Raw genomic sequence first — 21046 nt, 5'->3', positions numbered from 1 at the left:
CTGTTTGTATCATCTTTAATTTCTTTCATCAGTGTCTTACAGTTTTCTACATACAGGTCTTTTGTCTCCTTAGGTAAGTTTATTCCTAGGTATTTTATTATTTTTTTTCAATGGTAAATGGGAGTGTTTCCTTGATATCTCTTTCAGATTTTTCATCATTGGTGTATAGGAATGCAAGAGATTTCTGTGCATTAATCTTGTATCCTGCAACTTTACCAAATTCATTGATTAGCTCTAGTAGTTTTCTGGTAGAGTCTTTAGGATTCTCTATGTATAGTATCATGTCATCTGCAAACAGTGACAGCTTTACTTCTTCTTTTCCGATTTGGATTCCTTTTATTTCTTTTTCTTCTCTTATTGCTGTGGCTAAAACTTCCAAAACTATGTTGAATAATAGTGGTGAGAGTGGGCAACCTTGTCTTGTTCCTGATCTTAGTGGAAATGGTTTTGGTGTTTCAACATCGAGAACGATGTTGGCTGTGGATTTGTCATATATAGCCTTTATTATGTTGAGGTAAGTTCCCTCTATGCCTGCTTTCTGGAGGGTTTTTTTTTTTATCATAAATGGATGTTGAATTTTGTCAGAAGTGTTTTCTGCATCTATTGAGATGATCATATGTTTTTTCTTCTTCAATCTGTTAATATTGTTTATCACATTGATTGATTTGCATATATTGAAGAATCCTTGCATCCCTGGGATAAACTCTGTTTGATTGTGGTGTATGATCCTTTTAATGTGCTGTTGGATTCTGTTTGCTAGTATTTTCCTGAGGATTTTTGCATCTATGTTCATCGGTGATATTGGCCTGTAGTTTTCTTTTTTGTGACATCTTTGGTTTTGGTATCAGGGTGATGGTGGCCTCGTAGAAATGAGTTCGGCAGTGTTCCTCCCTCTGCTATATTTTGGAATAGTCTGAGAAGGATAGGTGTTAGCTCTTCTCTAAATCTTTGATAGAATTTGCCTGTGAAGCCATCTGGTCCTGGGCTTTTGTTTGTTGGAAGATTTTTAATCACAGTTCAATTTCAGTGCTTGTGATTCGTCTGTTCATATTTTCTACTTTTTCCTGGTTCAGTCTCGGATGGTTGTGCTTTTTTAAGAAGTTGTCCGTTTCTTCCAGGTTGTCCATTTTATTGGCATATAGTTGTTTGTAGTAATCTCTCATGATCCTTTGTATTTCTGCAGTGTCAGTTGTTAATTCTGCTTTATCATTTCTAATTCTGTTGATTTGAGTCTTCTCTCTGTTTTTCTTGATGAGTCTGGCTAATGGTTTATCAGTTTTGTTTATCTTCTCAAAGAACCAACTTTTAGTTTTATTGATATTTGCTATCATTTCCTTCATTTCTTTTTCATTTATTTCTGATCTGATCTTTATGATTTCTTTTCTTCTGCTAACTATGCAGTTTTTTTGTTCTTCTTTCTCTCATTCCTTTAGGTGTAAGGTTAGGTTTTTTATTTGAGATGTTTCTTGTTTCTTGAGGTAAGATTGTATTGCTATAAACTTCACTCTTAGGACTGCTTTTGCTGCGTCCCATAGGTTTTGGGTCCTCGTGTTTTCATTTTCATTTGTTTTTAGGTATTTTTTGATTTCCTCTTTGATTTCTTCAGTGATCTCTTGGTTATTTAGTAGTGTATTTTTTAGCCTCTGTGTGTTTGTATTTTTTACAGATTTTTTCCTGTAATTGATATCTAGTCTCATAGCATTGTGGTTGGAACAGATTCTTGGTACGATTTCAATTTTCTTAAATTTACCAAGGCTTGATTTGTGACCCAAGAATGTTCCATGAGCACTGGAGAAAAAAGTATAATCTGCTGTTTTTGGATGGAATGTCCTGTAAATACCAATTAAGTCCATCTTGTTTAATGTATCATTTAAAGCTTTTGTTTCCTTAATTTTTTTCATTTTGAATGATCTGTCCATTGGTGAAAGTGGGGTGTTAAAGTCCCCTACTATGATTGTGTTACTGTCAATTTCCCCTTTTATGGCTGTTAGCATTTGCCTTACGTATATAGGTGCTCCTATGTTGCGTGCATAAATATTTATAATTGTTATATAGTATTCTTGGATAGATCCCCTGATCAGCATGTAGTATCCTTCTTTGTTTCTTGTAATACTCTTTATTTTAAAGTGTATTTTGTCTGATATGAGAGTTGCTACTCCAGCTTTCTTTTGATTTCTATTTGCATGGAATATCTTTTTCCACCCCCTCACTTTCAGTCTGTATGTGTACCTAGGTCTGAAGTGGGTCTCTTGTACACAACATATATACGGATATTGTTTTTGTATTCATTCAGCCAGTCTATGTCTTTTAGTTGGAGCATTTAATCCATTTACATTTAAGGTAGTTATCGATATGTATGTTCCTATTACCATTTTCTTAATTGTTTTGGGTTTGTTATTGTAAGTCTTTGCCTTCTCTTGTGTTTCCTGCCTAGAGAAGTTCCTTTAGCATTTGTTGTAGAGATGGTTTGGTGGTGCCGAATTCTCTTAACTTCTGCTTGTCTGTAAAGGTTTTAATTTTTCCGTCAAATCTGAATGAGATCCTTGCTGAGTAGAGTAATCTTGGTTGTAGGTTTTTCCCTTTCATCACTTTAAACATGTCCTGCCACTTCCTTCTGGCTTGCAGAGTTTCAAGTTGCCTTTATAATAATTTTATTGTTTCCCCTTATTTTATAAATATAGAGGTATTTAAATGAATATCAATATCAATATATGCTTCATTAAGTAGATAACAATATAAGAAAAACTTCACAATTCAGAAAATTTTGTACAATATTTGTGTAGCTTAATTTATAAGAAAACTTTAATACTGTCAAAAGAGTATCAATTTTTTTTTAGAAAACCCATCTTGCATGTTGTTGCTTGACCATATAAAGTTGATCAGTTTTGTTAACTAAATTCATTACGTCTGCATATCCTTTGGGGATTAGTTTTTTCAGTGTTTGTCGTTTGCATGATCTAAGACTTGTCTTAAGCCTTGCTTTCACTCAGAGGATTTTCTGACTGACCTTTTTCCTTATTTTCTATTCCCTTAGCATTTTTTATGTATTTTGCTACACTCGCTTTATCCTAATTAACTTTATGCATTTTATTTTCTCAACCCAATTAAAGTTGAGATTTCATTGCCCTTGATTGTGATGGGAATACATTACCCAACTTGGTTTACGTTCCACACTTTTTGTCTTTCCTGCCCTAACAAATACATATTGACGTAAAGCAGGCACCTGCCACATTGGGTATACATTTAAGCGTGTTAACAGTGTTGCTAGATGCATCTGTCCTGTCACTAAGATTTAGCCAAGTGTTGAGTATGCCTGATCTGTCTCATGTTCTCCAGCGAGTTGGTGGAAGTATTCGACCATGGAAGCAGATGTATGTTGTACTTCGGGGCCATTCGCTGTACCTGTACAAAGATAAACGAGAACAGACGACTCCGTCTGAAGAGGAGCAGCCCATCAGTGTTAATGCTTGCTTAATAGACATCTCTTACAGCGAGACCAAGAGGAAAAATGTCTTTCGACTCACCACGTCCGACTGCGAGTGCCTGTTTCAGGCTGAAGACAGGGACGACATGCTAGCCTGGATCAAGAGCATCCAGGAGAGCAGCAACTTAAATGAGGAGGTTAGTGTCCAAAACGACATTGATAAAACCGACGCTGTCGCAACATTTTCTTTTTAAAGGAGACTGAAAGAATCTGATACATCATTTAAAAAAAATCATAACGTGCTATCTTCACTTAAAAATAGTTGATCAGGGCTTCCCTGGTGGCTCAGTGGTTAAGAATCCGCCTGCCAATGCAGGGGACACGGGTTCGAGCCCTGGTCCGGGAAGATCCCACATGCCGCGGAGCAACTCAGGCCCGTGCACCACAGCTACTGAGTCTGCGCTCTAGAGCCCGCGAGCCACAACTACTGAACCCGTGTGCCTAGAGCCTGTGCATCACAGCAAGAGAAGCCACCGTAGCGAGAAGGTTCTGCACCACAACGAAGAGTAGCCCACGTTCGCAGCAACTAGAGAAAGCCCGCACGCAGCAATGAAGACGCAACTCAGCCAAAAATAAATAAATTGAAATAAATTAATTAAAGAAAAAAATAGTTGATCAGAAGGAAAATTCAGGGACTTCCCTGGCAGTTCAGTGGTTAGGACTCTGTGCTTCCACTGCCAAGGGCACAGGTTCGATCCCTGTTTGAGGAACTAAGATTCCACCATCCACACGGTGCTGCCAAAAAAAAAGGAAAACTCAAGTGTACCTATATTATATTATTTTCACTTATTGGGAAAATCACCATTACTGACCTAGAAAAGCAGATTATTCATACATTCTGCATACCTTCTCAGAAGCAGTGAAGCACTGAGCAGAGACCTAGGTTCCTAGTCCTGGTCATTACCTTTGTGACTGAATAATTCCAGATCTGTTTCTTTGTGTCAAAACCAGGGTTGTTGTGGGCTTAAGTTACAGCGAAAATGCATCTGCAAACAAATTGCTGTGTAAATGCAGAGACCCTGATAGCATGATTCTTGTTAATGAAATTATGCAGGCAAGAATATAATATAGCCTACTGTAATACAGTAATTGGTTTCTAAGAAAACTTGTAGTATCAGAAATCATGTTATAAGCCACTTTTTCTTTTTAATAAAGAGAGTTTCTGACTCACAACCATCAAGTTATTTTTTACAGCAGAACTTTCAGTAGTGAAGATTTTTTTTTTAAGTGAAGTTTTTTTTTTTTTTTTTTTTTGCGGTACACGGGCCTCTCACTGTCGTGGCCTCTCCCGTTGCAGAGCACAGGCTCCGGACACGCAGGCTCAGTGGCCATGGCTCACGGGCCCAGCCGCTCCGCAGCATGTGGTATCGTCCCGGACCAGGGCATGAACCCGTGTCCCCAGCATCGGCAGGTGGACTCTCAACCACCACGCCACCAGGGAAGCCCAAGATTTTTTTTTTAAGTGTACATAACTGTAAACTTTACAGAGCAGATTCAGCAATGATTAAGTCTAGATTTTGCTCAAGGGTGCCTTTTTCATATCATCAGCAGTTTTTCTTAGACGTTATTCTCATTTGCGTGCCCGTTGTTTTGACAAAAAAACCCACAAGGTTCTTTCCCCCTACTTTCCCATACAGTATGCAGGGACACCTACATTAACCATGAAGTTATGCAAATTATGTTCTCGAATTCTGTCATTTCCATTATATCCAATTCAAGTCATGAAAACTTAGAACATAGGAAAACGCCTGTACTTTTTCTCGTCTGACAGTTTACACTCTACCTTGTTTGTTGTGAACAACGAATACCAGATCCATATCAATACAGCCCTTTTTCTACAACCACCGCTATAAAGAGACATCAGACCTGAGTTTTGGCAAAGTAAACAGGGAGAATCACAACTTGGGTGTAGATTTCAGCTTTAAGTAGCAGTTCAAAGGAGTTCCTGTTTGATCAGCCCCTGCTCTATGCCAGGTGTCCTGCTGGGCAGTAGATGACTTCATCTTTGAGACATAGGGCTTTTTTAGAAATTGAACGAAGTGATGCTTATGAAGAACGCACCCCAGTGCCTGGTAGGTCATGAACATGTACTTCGTGTCAGCCATTATAGCATCATCACTACCATCTGATTCTGAGACACGGGTGTTTTCACCAAGTTTTAGAGCTAAGAAAGTAATAATTCACCGAGCATATACCATATGGCAGTCACTCTTTTAAGCATTTTATGTCAGTTAATTTCAGCAGCCATATGAATGTGTCTTCTTATTATCATCACCATGTTTCAAACAAGGGAACTTTGTGGCAAAGAGAAGTTAAGTAATTTCCCCAGGGTCACATAGCTCAGAATTGTCAAGCAGTCTTATTCTAGATCTTAACCATATCCTCTTTCAGTTGGTAAATGAGAAGAATCTATTTGAATTCGAGAATTTATAAAGTCTGTATTCTTTGTAAATTGTAACGTTCACTATGACCAAAACGAGACAAGTAAAAAAAAATACTTGCGAACACACGTCAATTTATAATTGGAACCAATAGGGGAAAAAAAAAATCATCTCCTTGTGGTCAACTCTTGAGTTTTCCATGTAGCATATTATTGAGGTTAACCTGTTGAGGTTAATAAAACCAGGTTTGAGCTTTTTTCTTCTGATAATATAACTGTCACTTCTGATACTAATTGACCCTCAGTCTCACTGTTCCTATCAATTAATCATTAACACATTTTGGCAGTATTCCATCTTTTATCCAACTGTATTATTTTGAAACGCTGATCATTCTTTCTGGTATTAGTGAGAGAAAAAACTGGCTCACTGCTTCCCAGTCATTTATTAAAAACGCCAGATCAGTTCAGTAAGTTTGAACACTGGCTACTTGCTGGTACTAGTCCAGGTGTTGCTGGGGTACAGAAAGTAAACAGAAAACTCTTGGCGGTGGCAGAGGCCCTTGAACGTTTGTCACTTAGTGAAGTTAGGTCATGATTTGAATAGAGCTTTTAAAACAACTCCATGGAGTCTGTATTGAATAAGCAAAGTAGTACAGTATAGAGCTCCCCCCTGCCCCCCAGAAAGAGTAGGATCCTTATTTAGGGAGTTTAGAATTGACTTTCTAATTTTACCTTCTATTTATTCTGTAGGACACTGGAGTTACTAACAGGGATCTGATTAGTCGAAGAATAAAAGAATACAACAGTCTGATGAGGTGAGAATCCCACCATGCCTGCAGGTTAACTGGGACGTAAAATCCGTACTTGGTCAGAAACGTTCCTTTCTTTCAGCAGCAAAGCAGAGCAGTTGCCAAAGACCCCTCGCCAGAGTCTCAGCATCCGGCAGACCCTGCTTGGTGCTAAAGCAGAGCCTCGGACTCAGAGTCCACACTCCCCCAAGGAGGAGTCAGAAAGGAAGCTTCTCAGTAAAGGTACTGCCATCCGCATTCCTAGATGAATTTAGGATTTAACATTGGGTTTGTAGTAAATCAGCTGTACTTCAGTTAAAAAAAATTTTTTTTTTTTTTTAAAATAAAATTGGGATTTTAAAGGTGTTTTCATGTTTTTCTGTGCCTTTTCTGCGGACCTCAGCTCAGGGTGAGCTAACCCAGAGATCACTGGGGGCCTGGTCCAGGCTGGTGGGGCCTTTCCCTTAAGCTGGGGTCCAAGACACCAGTTCTTTTTTTTTTTTGCGGTACGCGGGCCTCTCACTGTTGTGGCCTCTCCAGTCGCGGAGCACAGGCTCCGGACGCGCAGGCTCAGCGGCCATGGCTCACGGGCCCAGCCGCTCCGCGGCATGTGGGATCTTCCCGGACCGGGGCACGGACCCACGTCCCCTGCCTCGGCAGGCGGACTCTCAACCACTGCGCCACCAGGGAAGCCCAACACACCAGTTCTTATAATAAAGATCAAGTGAAGGAAAATATAACACATACATCTATGTCAAAAACTACCAATTGGATAAATGCAGAGGATCCAGATGCTTTCATTTTGAAATAAAACCATTATGTTTCCTTTTGCTAAAATCTCACTATAAAGATGTCACATTAATTCTATCGTCTTGACTGTTTTAAAGAACATCATGGTACAGATTGTCAAAGGGTGAAGAAGCAGAATTGATTTGTACTAAATTATATGGAGGGTTGAAAGGAGTGCTGTATCAGGAAGAGAATAGAATAGAATAGAATATGTTTGATACATAAAGGATATGTTATTTATAGTACAGGACTCTGATTTATATAAATATTGATAAAGGATCTTTAAAGTCATGATTTAAACACTCTTGTTTCTATTTTCTTTTCATGTCATTTTCTTTTGAATAACGATCAAAAGATGACACTAGTCCCCCAAAAGACAAAGGCACATGGAGAAAAGGCATTCCAAGTATTATGAGAAAGACATTTGAAAAAAAGCCTACTGCTACAGGAACGTTCGGGGTCAGACTGGATGACTGCCCACCAGCTCATACTAATCGGGTAAGACACCAGCCCGCCAGATTTCCTAAAGCCATTAATTCAGCCGTCGTCATAACAGGACCCGAGTACACAGCCGTGCAGGTCACAGGGGGTATCTGTCCATCTGTTGAGTATTTTCCTCTTCTTAACAGACCTTAGTTTCTCTAAGCATGTCTGACCTGTACGGGTGTATGGAGTAATTTTATCTATAATGCTTTTTTCTAATGTGTTGACTCTGAAATAGAATAATTATTCAACGGCTAAGAACGTATCTGAAACTATCGGTAAGAAGTCATTTTCAAGTCGTGTGTGTTTCTGTTTTCAGCATTTTAAAAGAAGGATGGGAACAAGAATCTGATTAAGAAAGTGTGATAAATGTAAATGTGCGTGTGTGTGTGTGCGTGTGCATGTGTGTGTGCGTGTGTGTGTGTGTGTTTACAATGCCCACGTTAGGATTCATATCATGAGTGGATGGATGTTATTCTTTTCCCCTGTCCCCCTTCTTTTATTCAACTGAACTGTTGCCATAGTCTCCCTACTTGCTCTTGTTTCTTCTTTAGACTGTTATCTCCCTGTGGGGCCTCCTCTTTCAGTCTTGACCTATTCATTCTCTTTCCACTGACTCAACTACCTCTTGCTGGTTTTGTCTCTTCCCAGTTCTCCAATGTTTCTATTCTTTATTTTCTCTGTATCAAATAACAGCAATTTATATACTGTTTCCTTTTGGATGAAAAGGGCCTTGTAGCTACGATATGTATCTACTAACTGAAGATAAACATTCATGCTGTGTTAAATAAAATGTTTATTTCTTGTTTTGCAGTATATTCCATTAATAGTTGACATATGTTGCAAATTAGTTGAAGAAAGAGGTCTTGAATATACAGGTATTTATAGAGTTCCTGGAAACAATGCAGCCATCTCAAGTATGCAAGAGGAACTCAACAAGGGAATGGCTGATATTGATATACAAGACGATGTAAGTCTGTGTATTTCTATTTGAATAACTGGTCTGTGTTTTTTTCCTTTGTGGTATTGACTACAAAAATACGGTATTTTTATTTTGCATACCTAGAAATGGCGAGATTTGAATGTGATAAGCAGTTTACTAAAATCCTTCTTCAGAAAACTCCCTGAACCACTTTTCACAAATGGTGAGTTAACCCCACCAAAGACACAGATGCAACAGTTGAACATTACATTGTTGGGAAACCACAGCATATTAAATTGAACCGGGGAAAATATTTTTGTCAAAAGAAACAGGAGGCTTTGTTTAGTTCTTACTTGTATACAAAGCACAATCGTGTCCTATTTTTTGTCATTTGGATTTTTCTTTCCTCCTCATACATTTCAGTGAAAAACAGTTTATAAAACGTTGTTAAAGTTCGATAAAAATATATATTATCCTGTTCATTCACGTTTACAGCTGAGTTGAAAATATGTTATTATTGTTCTCAGTGAAAAGCCTTCAGGCATAATAAGGTACAATTAGTAGAAAAGCATTTTTTCAGCCAAGCCAACTATTTGACTTAGATAAGACCTTGTAGTAGATGTTGCAGTGCGGGGAGAGGAAGTGGACAGACTGTGTAAATACAGGCTGTACCCTCAGAGAACTCAATTTTAGGGAATTTCCTTTGTTTGATAAGGCCTAGAGGAATCATTAAAAACTATAGTAGTTTTATTTTATTTTATTTTTTATAAATTTATTTTTGGCTGCGTTGGGTCTTCGTTGCTGCGCAGGCTTTCTCTAGTTGCAGCGAGCAGGGGCTACTCTTCGTTGTGGTGCGCGGGCTTCTCATTGTGGTGGCTTCTCTTGTTGCAGAGCACAGGCTCTAGGCACGCGGGCTTCAGTAGTTGTGGCACACGGGCTTAGTAGTTGTGGTTCATGGGCTCTAGAGCGCAGACTCAGTAGCTGTGGCCCACGGGCTTGGTTGCTCCGTGGCCTGTGGGATCTTCCTGGACCAGGGCTCGAACCCGTGTCCCCTGCATTGGCAGGTGGATTCTTAACCACTGTGCCACCAGGGAAGCCCCTATAGTAGTTTTAGGACAACATTTCAAAGGCTATTTGGGGTCTTCCTTACTATTTTTTTCTTTTTAATTGTGGTTTGAAATTGAACCTTAAAGGGAAACTAGATTACAGCTCACCTAAACAATTTAAGATGAATTTGTTTTTTTTTTGTTCTTACTGTTGTCAGATAAATATGCCGACTTTATTGAAGCCAATCGTAAGGAAGATCCTCTAGATCGTCTGAAAACATTAAAAAGACTAGTAGGTATTATTTTATATTTTTGGAGGTACAACAAAAGTTCAGCATTTAAATCCATCATGAAAATAATATGTTTCAGATTCATGATTTGCCCGAACATCATTATGAAACACTCAAGTTTCTTTCGGCTCATCTGAAGACAGTGGCAGAAAATTCAGAAAAAAATAAGGTGTGTAAACTGTTTGTTGAAGAGATGTACTTTCAGTGGCTTTAGTTGAAAAGATGTACTTCACTCCTTCATGCGAAATAGTCAAAAATAGGTTATAATTAAACAGAAGCTCTAAAATACATCATACTGGTGATCACGTCCCGCTAAAGATCACTCTTAAAAGCAAAAGATCCCCAAAATATGAACTGTTGTTTTTTCAAGACATTTTCTTTCATGTTTATCCAGCAAGAAAAATGAAAAAGTCAGAAATTTTACTTCTTTTATTTTTCAACTGTATATTAATATTTTGAATGGGCAATATTTGCACAAACAACAGTAAAAATGTATCAAATGGTATACAGTGAAAAACAACAGACATTTTCTTTTTTTGTTTTGTTTCATTTAGATTTAGCAGATAAATTGTTTTGGTTTTGTTTTCATACCACCATATTACCTTTATCAAACACAACAAAATTTATTATTCCATCGTATTATCTAGTAGTCTGTTCACGTGTAGCTTTTCCTGATTGGTTTAAAGAACTATCTTTTGGATGAATATTGTATGATTTTACTCACATGGAGTAAAAAAAAAAACACACACACACAAAATAAATGAACAAACCAAACAAAAACAACACATAGATACAGAGAACAGAGTAGTGGTTACCAGAGGGGAAGGGGCAGGGGTGCAGGGGAGGGTGAAAGGGTAAGGGGGATCAACTGTCTGGTGATGGATGGAAACTAAATTTTTGGTGTGGATCCCAAGACCAGTTTGATTTTTTTTTTTTTTTTTTGAGTTCCACAATGGTTTTTTACCCTCTAGTATGTTTTTGGGATTGGTTATTTAATATTCTAATCAAATCCTAAGGTCAAAAAATTACACCAGATACTTATAAGATATAACAAAGAAAAACAAAAGGTTCGCACCTTTGACAATGAGGTACTTAAACAGGAGTACAAACTATCATGGAAGGAAACATAAAAACATATAGGCATGTAATACTGAGGTGTTCATTGGTACAAGGATAAGCAACAAGCTTTGGAAGTCTTGGTTGAAGTAAAATTTTTATCAAAAGAATATTTTCAGACATTAGTTTTTACATATTCATGATCTTAATGTACTACTCAGGCAAATTTGGAAATTTTTATGTATCTCTTTCCATTTGTTTAGTTTTTGAGGGGAGAGGTTTTCCCTATTCTTTTGCAAGTTTTATTCCCTTTGATTTTAATATTTTTGTCAGTTGATCCAGCTTTATTAATACTTATTTTTGGCTGAGGTGCACGGCTTGTGGGATCTTAGTTCCCTGACCAGGGATGGAACCTGTACCCCCTGCCGTGGAAGTGTGGAGCCCTAACCATTGGACTGCCAGGGAATTCCCGTAATACTAGTTTTGAACCAGATCAATTGTTTTCAATCAAAGACTTCCTGGAAAAAACAAATGCCAATTAAGTATTGTATGTTGTCATTAAAGCAAGAAAAAGCATTATTTTTTTTTACACACATCAGTCAACCATTCTTTGAATTATTTTTCATCAAAAGAGTCTTTCAGAAGTAAAATGCCAAACATGCAATGGGAATTTAAGCCTACTTTCTTAAGAAAAGTTGTGATATTTTCTAATATCATCCTCTGTTGCAGATGGAACCCAGAAACCTAGCCATAGTGTTTGGTCCAACTCTCGTGAGGACCTCTGAAGATAACATGACGCACATGGTCACTCACATGCCAGACCAGTACAAGATCGTAGAGACGCTTATCCAGCACGTAAGTCCAGGCTTCGGCTCATCGAGAACATTCTTTTTCATGAGCAGCTGATAGTTGGTAGGGCAGAATTTGGTTATACTTTTTTTTTTTTTTTTCCTAAGAGAATTACCTTTTTTTCTGTGCTATCCTCCAAAATATAGATCTCTGTAGGGGGTTATTTAATTTCTCTTTTTCACCTTTTTTATTTTAAATTTTAGCATGACTGGTTTTTCACAGAAGAAGGTGCTGAAGAACCTCTTGTAAGTATTGTCCGTCAGCGTTTGTACTCTGTTCTTCTCATTTGGGACACACAAGATCCTGATCCTACAACTGTGTCACCTTCCTGCTTTGTATGCTATTGTCTGCTTTGCACCCCGAAAGCAGGTCTATAGCGCCTCAGTTTCTGATCTAATGAAAATCCAAGTATGATACTTATTTGGTAATTAATTATATGCAAATAATGTAAAAAATTAAGCATATGTCCTCCACTCAGTAATGTATCTTTTACTAAATGTTGTTTGAATTTTAAAGAAAGTATCTTTGAAGAGATGATGAAGAGATCTTTGTTTATTAACCATAGACAACAGTGCAGGAGGAAAACACAGTAGACTCCCAGCCAGTGCCAAACATAGATCATTTACTCACCAACATTGGAAGGACAGGCGTCTCCCCTGGAGATGTATCAGGTAACTCTTGCCTGGGCAGTATTGATCTCTAGGTTAAAAGCTAAATTCTTATAACATGAAAGAGCAAATCAATCATAAGTAACAATTCACTATGATTTTTTTTCCTTTTCCTCTTCTTTTTTTCCCTTTCCACTAATAAAAATAATGTAATCTTCCTCTTCTGATTGATCTGAATTATCTTCCAGTGACTGTAATGCCATTGGCAGTGCATGGAGTTGTAATGCTTGTCAGAAAGGAAATATGAGGGAAAATGAGCATGCAAACCACTGTTTTGTTCTTTTTTTTTTAATTCACAGTTTCCATGTAATAGTCATCACAAGGTAAAACAGATACACGCTACTGAGTATGTGGTTGCTGTGATGGCAGAAAGTATGGTCTAGACTGTATGAGTAGTTCTTACTCTTGAGCTGGACGTTCTGTTGAAAAGGCAGCCAATTAAATACGTAAAATGCTCATGGGCACCATTCCCATAAATGCAGTATATTATCTTGTCACTACAGAGGTCACCGTAAAAGTCAATTTCTTTGACATTTTCTTCTGTCTTCTATTGCCACCCTCATGTTCGGTGAAGTATCAGTTCTAATAGGCTCTTTCGATGCAAATTTTCTCCTGCCAAACTGTTGCACTAACCTAGCATGTTTTACACCATGTTCTCCCTTTGTCTCTAGTTCTTGTTTTAGTCCTAAAGGGTTTTCTTTCCAGCACTTACTGACACAGGCAAATCTATACTGATGTTGCACAGGCGAGATGGGAGGAGTCTATCACACGGTCATGTCGCTAGTGGATTCCGTGGTGTCCCTGATGGACAGCTGGAACTGTAGGAAGAAGGAGGACTGCTGTCCACACTGTAGCTGCCTTGTCTGCAGAAACCCCCGATTCCTGTAAATGCAAACCGAGTTGATCTGTGGTGTACATTTTCGCTTACGATTATTGTAAACAGATCACTACTACTTTCTTAAAGGTTTTTCTGCTGTTTCTTGTTATTTCTGAAGCAGACCGTGAGGAGAAATAGCATGGTATGGTCTACCAGTTCTTAAAGTCATAAAGCATTGAGCCATGTGTTGAAAGGGGCGTGGCATGGGGCTCAGCTCATTAATTCTGAAAATCCATTTCCCTGAAGTTGAAAGAGAAAATTTCCAAATTGGTGTTGTCCTGAAGAGTGCTAGCCCCTTCCTACCCTCTTTATACTTGTATAATCTGAGTTTTTTGCCAGACAGTAAAATGATGCTCTCCATTTTTCCATTTCCATAATAGCATTTGTTAATAAATAATTGGAAAACTGGTAGCAATTTAACTAGTCTAAAGGATCCCTGACTGCACAGATGTGAAACCGGGGTCCAAAGCACAGAGATCAGCATGATTTAACGTAACGTCAAAGTGACCTAGAAGCAGGGTTATCCTAATGCATCCTTACGCACACAGTATATGCTTCTAAACTTTAACATTGACAGTCTGACAAAAATCAACATAAATACACTGAGTCTGAGCATCTCAATTTGTAGCGAGGGCAGCCAACAATCCTAAACGTTCTACATTGTGTATCAGTTTCAGATACAGGATGTGGTACATAGTGCAGTTCTTCCAAAGGTCTTCAAGCTGCTTTATTGCTAGATTGAACACTTAGCACATTTAATAAACACTAGTGTTTCTGTTTCGTTTAGTACAGGGCTCCTTTGCCATCCCTATCATTGAGCTGATTCTGCCTACAATTCACAGCATCCTTTCATGGCGGTGGCTTTCTGTGGTGCAGCCTGCATCTTTGTGAGCTCTGACTATCCACTGTGTTCTCTTGTTTTTGAGTTTTGCTTTCACATTTTGTTCTGTGCCTGTCTTTTCCATAAGTTTTGCATTGTTTGTTGAAAGCAGTAAAGAATCTGACCAATACTGACCATGTTTTCTTTAACTTCTCACAGATTCAGCTACTAGTGACTCAACAAAATCTAAGGTAAATTGTTTTGTACAGTTTGGAATATTTCAGAGGGGAATTGCTTTGTGGCTTGGTATGCAGATGCACCCGTGTCTGTGTCTGATGACAGACCAGCAGAGTCTTATAAAGGGAAAAATGAATGCTTAAAATAGAATATGATAGAGGAATACTGGATGGTGGGGTGGGGTGTTGGATTTATCTCAGTGTAGTTTAGCATAATTCAAAGAAGTAGGCATTTACCCCCTCATTCTTAATGTGAAAATTTTCTAACATATGCAAAAGCAGAGAGAATAATATAATGAGCCCTTATTATCCACGCTCAACAATTAACACATGACCAAGTTTGTCTCATATGCGCCCGCCCACTTTCCTCCTCTTCGTGACTTTTGGTTTTTTTGGTCTTTTTTTTGGCCTCGCAGCAGGTGGGATCTTAGTTCCCCTACCAGGGATGGGACCCGTGTCCCCTACGGTAGAAGCTCAGAGTCTTAACTACTGGACCACCAGGGAAGTCCCTCGGGACTATTTGGAAGCAAATCCCAAACATTTTATTTCATTCTGTAAACATTTCAGTAGTAATATAGACTTTATTATTATTATACATTTTTTATGAAAATATATATTCTTGCCTTCTTTTCAACAAGATCATTCATTTTGTTTTTTTTGTTTTGTTTTGTTTTTAATAAATTTATTTATTTATTTATGGCTGCACTGGGTCTTCGTTGCTGCTTGCGGGCTTTCTCTAGTTGCTGCGAGCGGGGGCTACTCTTCGTTGCGGTGCGCGGGCTTCTCATTGTGGTGGCTTCTCATTGCAGAGCACGGCCTCTAGGCACACGGGCCTCAGTAGTTGTGGCTCGCGGGCTCTAGAGCGCAGGCTCAGTAGTTGTGGCGCACGGGCTTAGTTGCACTGCGGCATGTGGGATCTTCCTGGACCAGGGCTCAAACCCGTGTTCCCCTGCATTGGCAGGCGGATTCTTAACCACCGCACTACCGGGGAAGTCCCTAATTTTGTTTTTATAATCAATTTTTGTTTACATAATTTGTGTTCTGTTGACACCACCACCAGAGTACACTTTTTAGTAGTTTTTAAGACATTCAGTTCGAAAGTCCTTCATTAATTCAGTTTGTGCCAGCTTTGCTCCTCTGAGACTGTAGCAAGTAGAATTGTCAATAAATTTGTTCAGATGTTCTATTTGGAAATGAGACATACGTATCATTACATATCATTTCTAAACATAATGGGATCACATATGACTAAATTAGAATTGAATTTCTTGCAGAAAATATCATAAAATATTGAATGATCTGTCATTTGCTATCACTTATATTGTGATTTTTACCATCTTTTTACCCCAACTTTTCATTTTGAAAAATTGTAAAATAGCACCCAAACCTTTTGCCCTAGATTTATCAGTTGGTAAATCTTGATATATATGTAATTTTTTTTTTCTGAGTCCTTTGAGAGTTAACTTATAGACATGGTAACACTTTGCCCCTAAATGCTTCAGTGTGCATCTCTGGAGAACAAGGGGATTCTTCTATGTAATGCCAGCATAATTATTGTATTCTGGTAGTTCACATGAGTACAATGCATTATTATTTCTAATGTACAGTTTTTACACAAATTTCGCCAGTTGTCCCAATAATGTGTGTTGTTTTTTCTTTTCCTGTATATAGGATACACTCAAGGATCGCCCCTTGCGTTATGTTGTCATGTCTCCTTAGACTTCTTTACTTTGGAACAGTTTCCCACCTCTTTTTGCCAGAATATGAGATTTTAGATTTAGATTTTTAGGTTTTAGATTTCATACCTGTTTGCAATTCCCTCCTTTCCTCTTACTAGATGCATATTTCTTAGCCTGTGGTTATAGCAGTCTCTTCATCTTAAGTAAATTATGGTGGTGTTTGTATTACACCTATAATATAATGGATGTCCAAATGATATAATCCTTCGTAACAATTTTTTTCAGTTGTAAAATAATATAGTCATTTGCTCCAACACATAGTGATCACAGAAACATCGAATTTTAAAGGGAACCGTTGGGAATCTTAAAGATAGTATAATCGAATTTCTTCTCACTTAAATCAACAATGAAGTTGAGGTGTTTAAAAGTGAATCACTTGCTCAGTGTCATACCCGGCAAGCTAGGGAAGGAACACCAGGTCTTCTAATTCAGAGCTCAGTCACAGCCATCATCCCCTACGGTCTTCAACAGAATGTGTTAAATGTGAATAACCCTTAGAAAGGTCCTGTATAATTATAAAATCCTTTATAACTTATAAAAACAAAGTTCCATTAATCTGTGATTTCATTTTGGTGAATCCTTTCTAATACAAAAGCCTGAATTTTTACTGTAATTTTGAAGACTTCAGTATAGTAGTTCTAGCTTGTCTAAGATTTTTATGACAACAGAGAAACTATCACTCAGTTTCTGTTACTCTGCATACTTCCTGCCTGCCTGCTTGACTTAAATGGTGTGTGTTACACCAGCTAGTGTTTATCGACACCGCCCCCTCCCCGACCCGAATTTACTTAGCCTGTAGGTACATTACGAACACTTAAACAGTCATCATCAAGAACCTTTTAGGCGTAGCTGACAAAGCCAATTGGCCGCACTGCCACTTTCTCAATACAGGGCACTGCAGTGTTTCTATGGTAAGGATTTCAGGTCTTTAATTGACCTTATGTGTTTTGAACTTCATGATTTGGTTGTTACTTGAGATCAGTGAAGACAGTGCCAACTTGATTTACCTAAGGCCAGTCTCTGCAGATCGAGCCAGCCTGAACTAACGAGAACCCAGGAGCTCCCTTATCTTAATCAGCTTATCTGATACAGTATCTATATCATGTGATAGCTGTAATTGGAAGATTGAAGTTAGTCATAAAATTTTAACCAATGTCAGAATATTATATTCTACTCAGTCAGAATATTGACTCTTTATGAGACCCGTGTTCCAGAGGAAGGAACCTGAGGACCCTCTGAGGGTAGCAGAAGCAGGGACGGTCTGTAGATGGAGGGAAGTCAAGAAGAATAGGAGTGCGAGAGGGCCCCAAGCACAGAAGGTGTCCCTGAAAGACAGGTGTATGTCAGCTGTGACATGGCAGATAAATACCACCAGGCAAGAAATGGGACAGATTAAATAAAAATAAGAAGTTGTCTTAGGTACAAGTTAAAAGGGGGCGTAAAAACTACACCCTGTTATTACTTAGCTTTAGTGGTTAAGAAATACTTGGGGGAGGGGGAGGGAAGGAGTGGGAGTTTGGGATGAGCAGATGCAAACGATTCAATGTTATATAGAGGATGGATAAGCAACAAGGTCCTGCTGTACAGCACAGGGAACTATATTCAATCTCCTGTGCTAAACCATCATGGAAAAGAATGTGAAAAAAAAGAGTGTCTGTATGTGTATAACCGAGTCACTTTGCTGTACAGCACGGATGGGCACAACATTGTAAATCAACTATATTTCAGTTAAAAAATGAAATAAAAAATAATCACCAAAGCAATGGAAATCACACACACACACACAAAAAGCAAAAGAAATATTGGTGCGGGGTGGGGGGGACCTTTTCAGAAAGTGAACTCAATAACGTTCTTATGTTCAAAGTCTCGTGTCTCTGCTCCCCAGGGTTCTTGGGGATCCGGAAAAGATCAGTATAGCAGGGACCTGCTTGTGTCGTCCATCTTCGCGGCCGCCAGTCGCAAGAGGAAGAAACCAAAAGAAAAAGCACAGCCCAGCAGCTCGGAAGACGAACTGGACAATGTGTTTTTTAAGAAAGAAAATGCAGAGCAGGGTCACAACGATATTAAAGAAGAGTCCAAAAAAGAGAGCGAGACACCGGGCAGGAAACAAAGGACCGCGGCTTGCAAAGAAAATCACGCGAAGAAGGACGGCAGCGCGGCCAGAGCTGATCAGCGAGCCCTGCGGGGGGAGGGCGCAGAGCCCCCGGCCCCCCAGGGCGCCAAGCAGAGCAGGTCGCCCACCCCGAGCTGTCGCCTGGCCATCCTGAAAGAGGGCCCCAGAGCCCTCGCGGCCCAGAAGGCCTCCCACCCGGACGAGACGGGGCCCGATTCCGGCGCTCTGGCGAGGTTTTCCACCAAGAAATCCACCAGCCCCGAACCCAGAGTCGGCGAGTTTCTGGTCAGTGTCGGCACCATCACCGCCGACTGCTCGGCGACGTCGCCCGCCCCCTCCGTGACCGGCCTCGACTCCAGCCGGCTGAGCCCCGAAGTGCAGTCGGTGGCCGAGAGCAGGGGCGACGACGCCGACGACGAGAGGAGCGAGCTGGTCAGCGAGGGGCGGCCGGTGGAGACGGACAGCGAGAGCGACTTCCCCGTCTTCCCCGCCGCGCTGGCCTCCGAGAGGCTCCTCCGTGGAAAACTGCACGAGGCCACGAAGACGAGCCGGCGGGACTCCGAAGGCAGTGAAGTCAGCTGTACGGAGGGGAGTTTAACACCGAGTTTAGAGAGCCGGAGACAGCTCTTCAGTTCCCATAAGCTGATTGAGTGTGACACTCTGTCCAGGAAAAAATCCGCCAGATTCAAGTCAGACAGCGCGGCTCTAGGAGATGCCAAGAATGAGAAAGAAGCCCCTTCCATCACGAAAGTGTTCGAGGTGATGAAAAAAGGAAAATCAACGGGGAGTTTACTGACACCACCAGCCAGAAGCGAATCCGAGAAACAGGAGCCCACCTGGAAAACGAAAATAGCTGATCGGTTAAAACTGAGGCCCAAAGCACCGGCAGATGACATGTTTGGAGTAGGAAATCAAAAAACCAACGCCGATCCTGCCAAAAGGAAAAACATCAAACGCAGACACACGCTGGGAGGGCACAGGGATGCTACTGAAATCAGTGTTTTGAATTTCTGGAAAGCGCAGGAGCAGAGTGGGGACAGAGAATCCGAACTTTCAGCTGTGACACGGTTGAAGCCCAAATGCTCAGCCCAGGACCTGTCTATCTCAGACTGGCTGGCCAGGGAGCGGCTACGCACCAGTACGGCTGACCTGAGCAGAGGGGACGCGGGGGACCCCCAGCCCCAGAGCCTGAGCACATTAGAAATACCCACCACGGACCCAGCCCTGTCTTCTCAGTCCGATGCAGACAGTTCTCCCAGCACCCTGGCTTCAACTAACAGGCCCCCTCTTTCCACACCACCACAGCCACCTGACCAAATCAATGGAGAAAGCTTCCAGAACACGAGCCAAAACGCCAGTCCTGCAGCGACGGCCCAACCTCATCAACTGTCCGAAACCCCAGGCAACAAAGCACAGTTCCATCCCTGTCTTTAAACTGGGGGCACGTCCACTCCGGCGAATAAAAGCTACTGTTACACGTTCCATAACTCTGTAAATATTTTCTTGTACCAGAATTGTTATTATGCAGCCTTCATTTGGGCTGGTTTCATCACTTTGCACTGTGAAATAGCTTTACAGTGCATTACTACAGCCAGAAGAACATATGTATATATTTAAAAATATATTGGATCGCTGTATACAAACGAGCAAGGTTATTTGTTGCGACTCACCACATAGTGCGCACACCCAACATTACTGACGAAAATAGCTGGCATTAGTATGCAGCCAATGTGTTCTTTTGGTTTCATCACTAACAAAAGTGCCTCATCATAAAAATACATTTGGTTTTTAGGGTGCCATGTTGTTAAAATTAGATAACTTACACTGAGTAAACAAATGCGTTTTATTGGTAACAAATTTCATCACATTTACCAGTTTTAACACAGGTAGATACAGAACTTCCATTCTCTAGTCATTCCAGGTGGATCTCTGAGTTTTCTATTCAAACTTTTAATACAGTTTTTGAGTTTTGTGTGACTTGAATTTTTAATCTTTCTGTAAAATACGTAACTTAAATGAACATATTATATGTGTATCTTTTCTTCAGATACCAGATTTGATATAAATGTTGTAACATAGGTGTGTAGATAGTGACCTGGCTGGAACTGGCTTCTTTATGGAGAAGAATATAATTCTGCATGAGGACTTAATGGATCCAAACCTGTGTCATGCCTGTGTGCATACCCAATTAAACACTGGAAATAAAAATTGTTTTGGTGAACTTTGCATGGCTTGAAACTTATTCTAATATATATATATTTAAATGCCATCCATTTATAACTGGCTTAATTGGTTCTGACATTTATTTATGTATGTACTTATTTAATTTTTTGCTGCCGTGCGGCACGCAGGATCTTAGTTCCCTGACCAGGGATTGAACCTGTGCCCCCTGCGGTGGAAGCGCGGAGTCCTAACCACTGGACGGCCAGGGAAGTCCCTGGTTCTGACTTTTAAAAATTTACCTACTCTAGGGCTTCCCTGGTGGCGCAGTGGTTGAGAGTCCGCC

General features: G+C 39.9%; 1 protein-coding gene across 7 annotated transcripts in view; it reads left to right on the top strand.

Annotated features, from left to right (window-relative positions):
* Positions 1–20761, top strand: part of ARHGAP21 (Rho GTPase activating protein 21) — a 127348-nt gene extending 106587 nt beyond the window's left edge. For 5 of the 7 annotated variants that reach the window (XM_027121858.1, XM_027121855.1, XM_027121856.1 and 2 more), the window contains 13 exons: positions 3337–3621; positions 6615–6679; positions 6756–6895; positions 7797–7939; positions 8739–8894; positions 8991–9069; positions 10111–10184; positions 10262–10351; positions 11968–12093; positions 12291–12332; positions 12653–12758; positions 14672–14703; positions 18313–20761. In XM_027121858.1, coding sequence (XP_026977659.1) covers positions 3337–3621; positions 6615–6679; positions 6756–6895; positions 7797–7939; positions 8739–8894; positions 8991–9069; positions 10111–10184; positions 10262–10351; positions 11968–12093; positions 12291–12332; positions 12653–12758; positions 14672–14703; positions 18313–19974 — 3000 coding nt within the window. In that variant the 3' untranslated portion in view covers positions 19975–20761. The remainder of the gene's footprint in view (positions 1–3336; positions 3622–6614; positions 6680–6755; positions 6896–7796; positions 7940–8738; positions 8895–8990; positions 9070–10110; positions 10185–10261; positions 10352–11967; positions 12094–12290; positions 12333–12652; positions 12759–14671; positions 14704–18312) is intronic. The other 2 variants (XM_027121859.1, XM_027121857.1) reach the window with 1 other exon arrangement.
* The last annotated feature ends 285 nt before the right edge of the window (positions 20762–21046 follow it).

Source organism: Aethalodelphis obliquidens, unplaced genomic scaffold (assembly GCF_003676395.1).
Source record: "Aethalodelphis obliquidens isolate GAN/ISIS:26980383/991018 unplaced genomic scaffold, ASM367639v1 scaffold23, whole genome shotgun sequence".
Taxonomy (NCBI): domain Eukaryota; kingdom Metazoa; phylum Chordata; class Mammalia; order Artiodactyla; family Delphinidae; genus Aethalodelphis; species Aethalodelphis obliquidens.
Note: the sequence above shows the minus strand (reverse complement) of the source record. Positions and strands in the feature narration are given on the sequence as shown.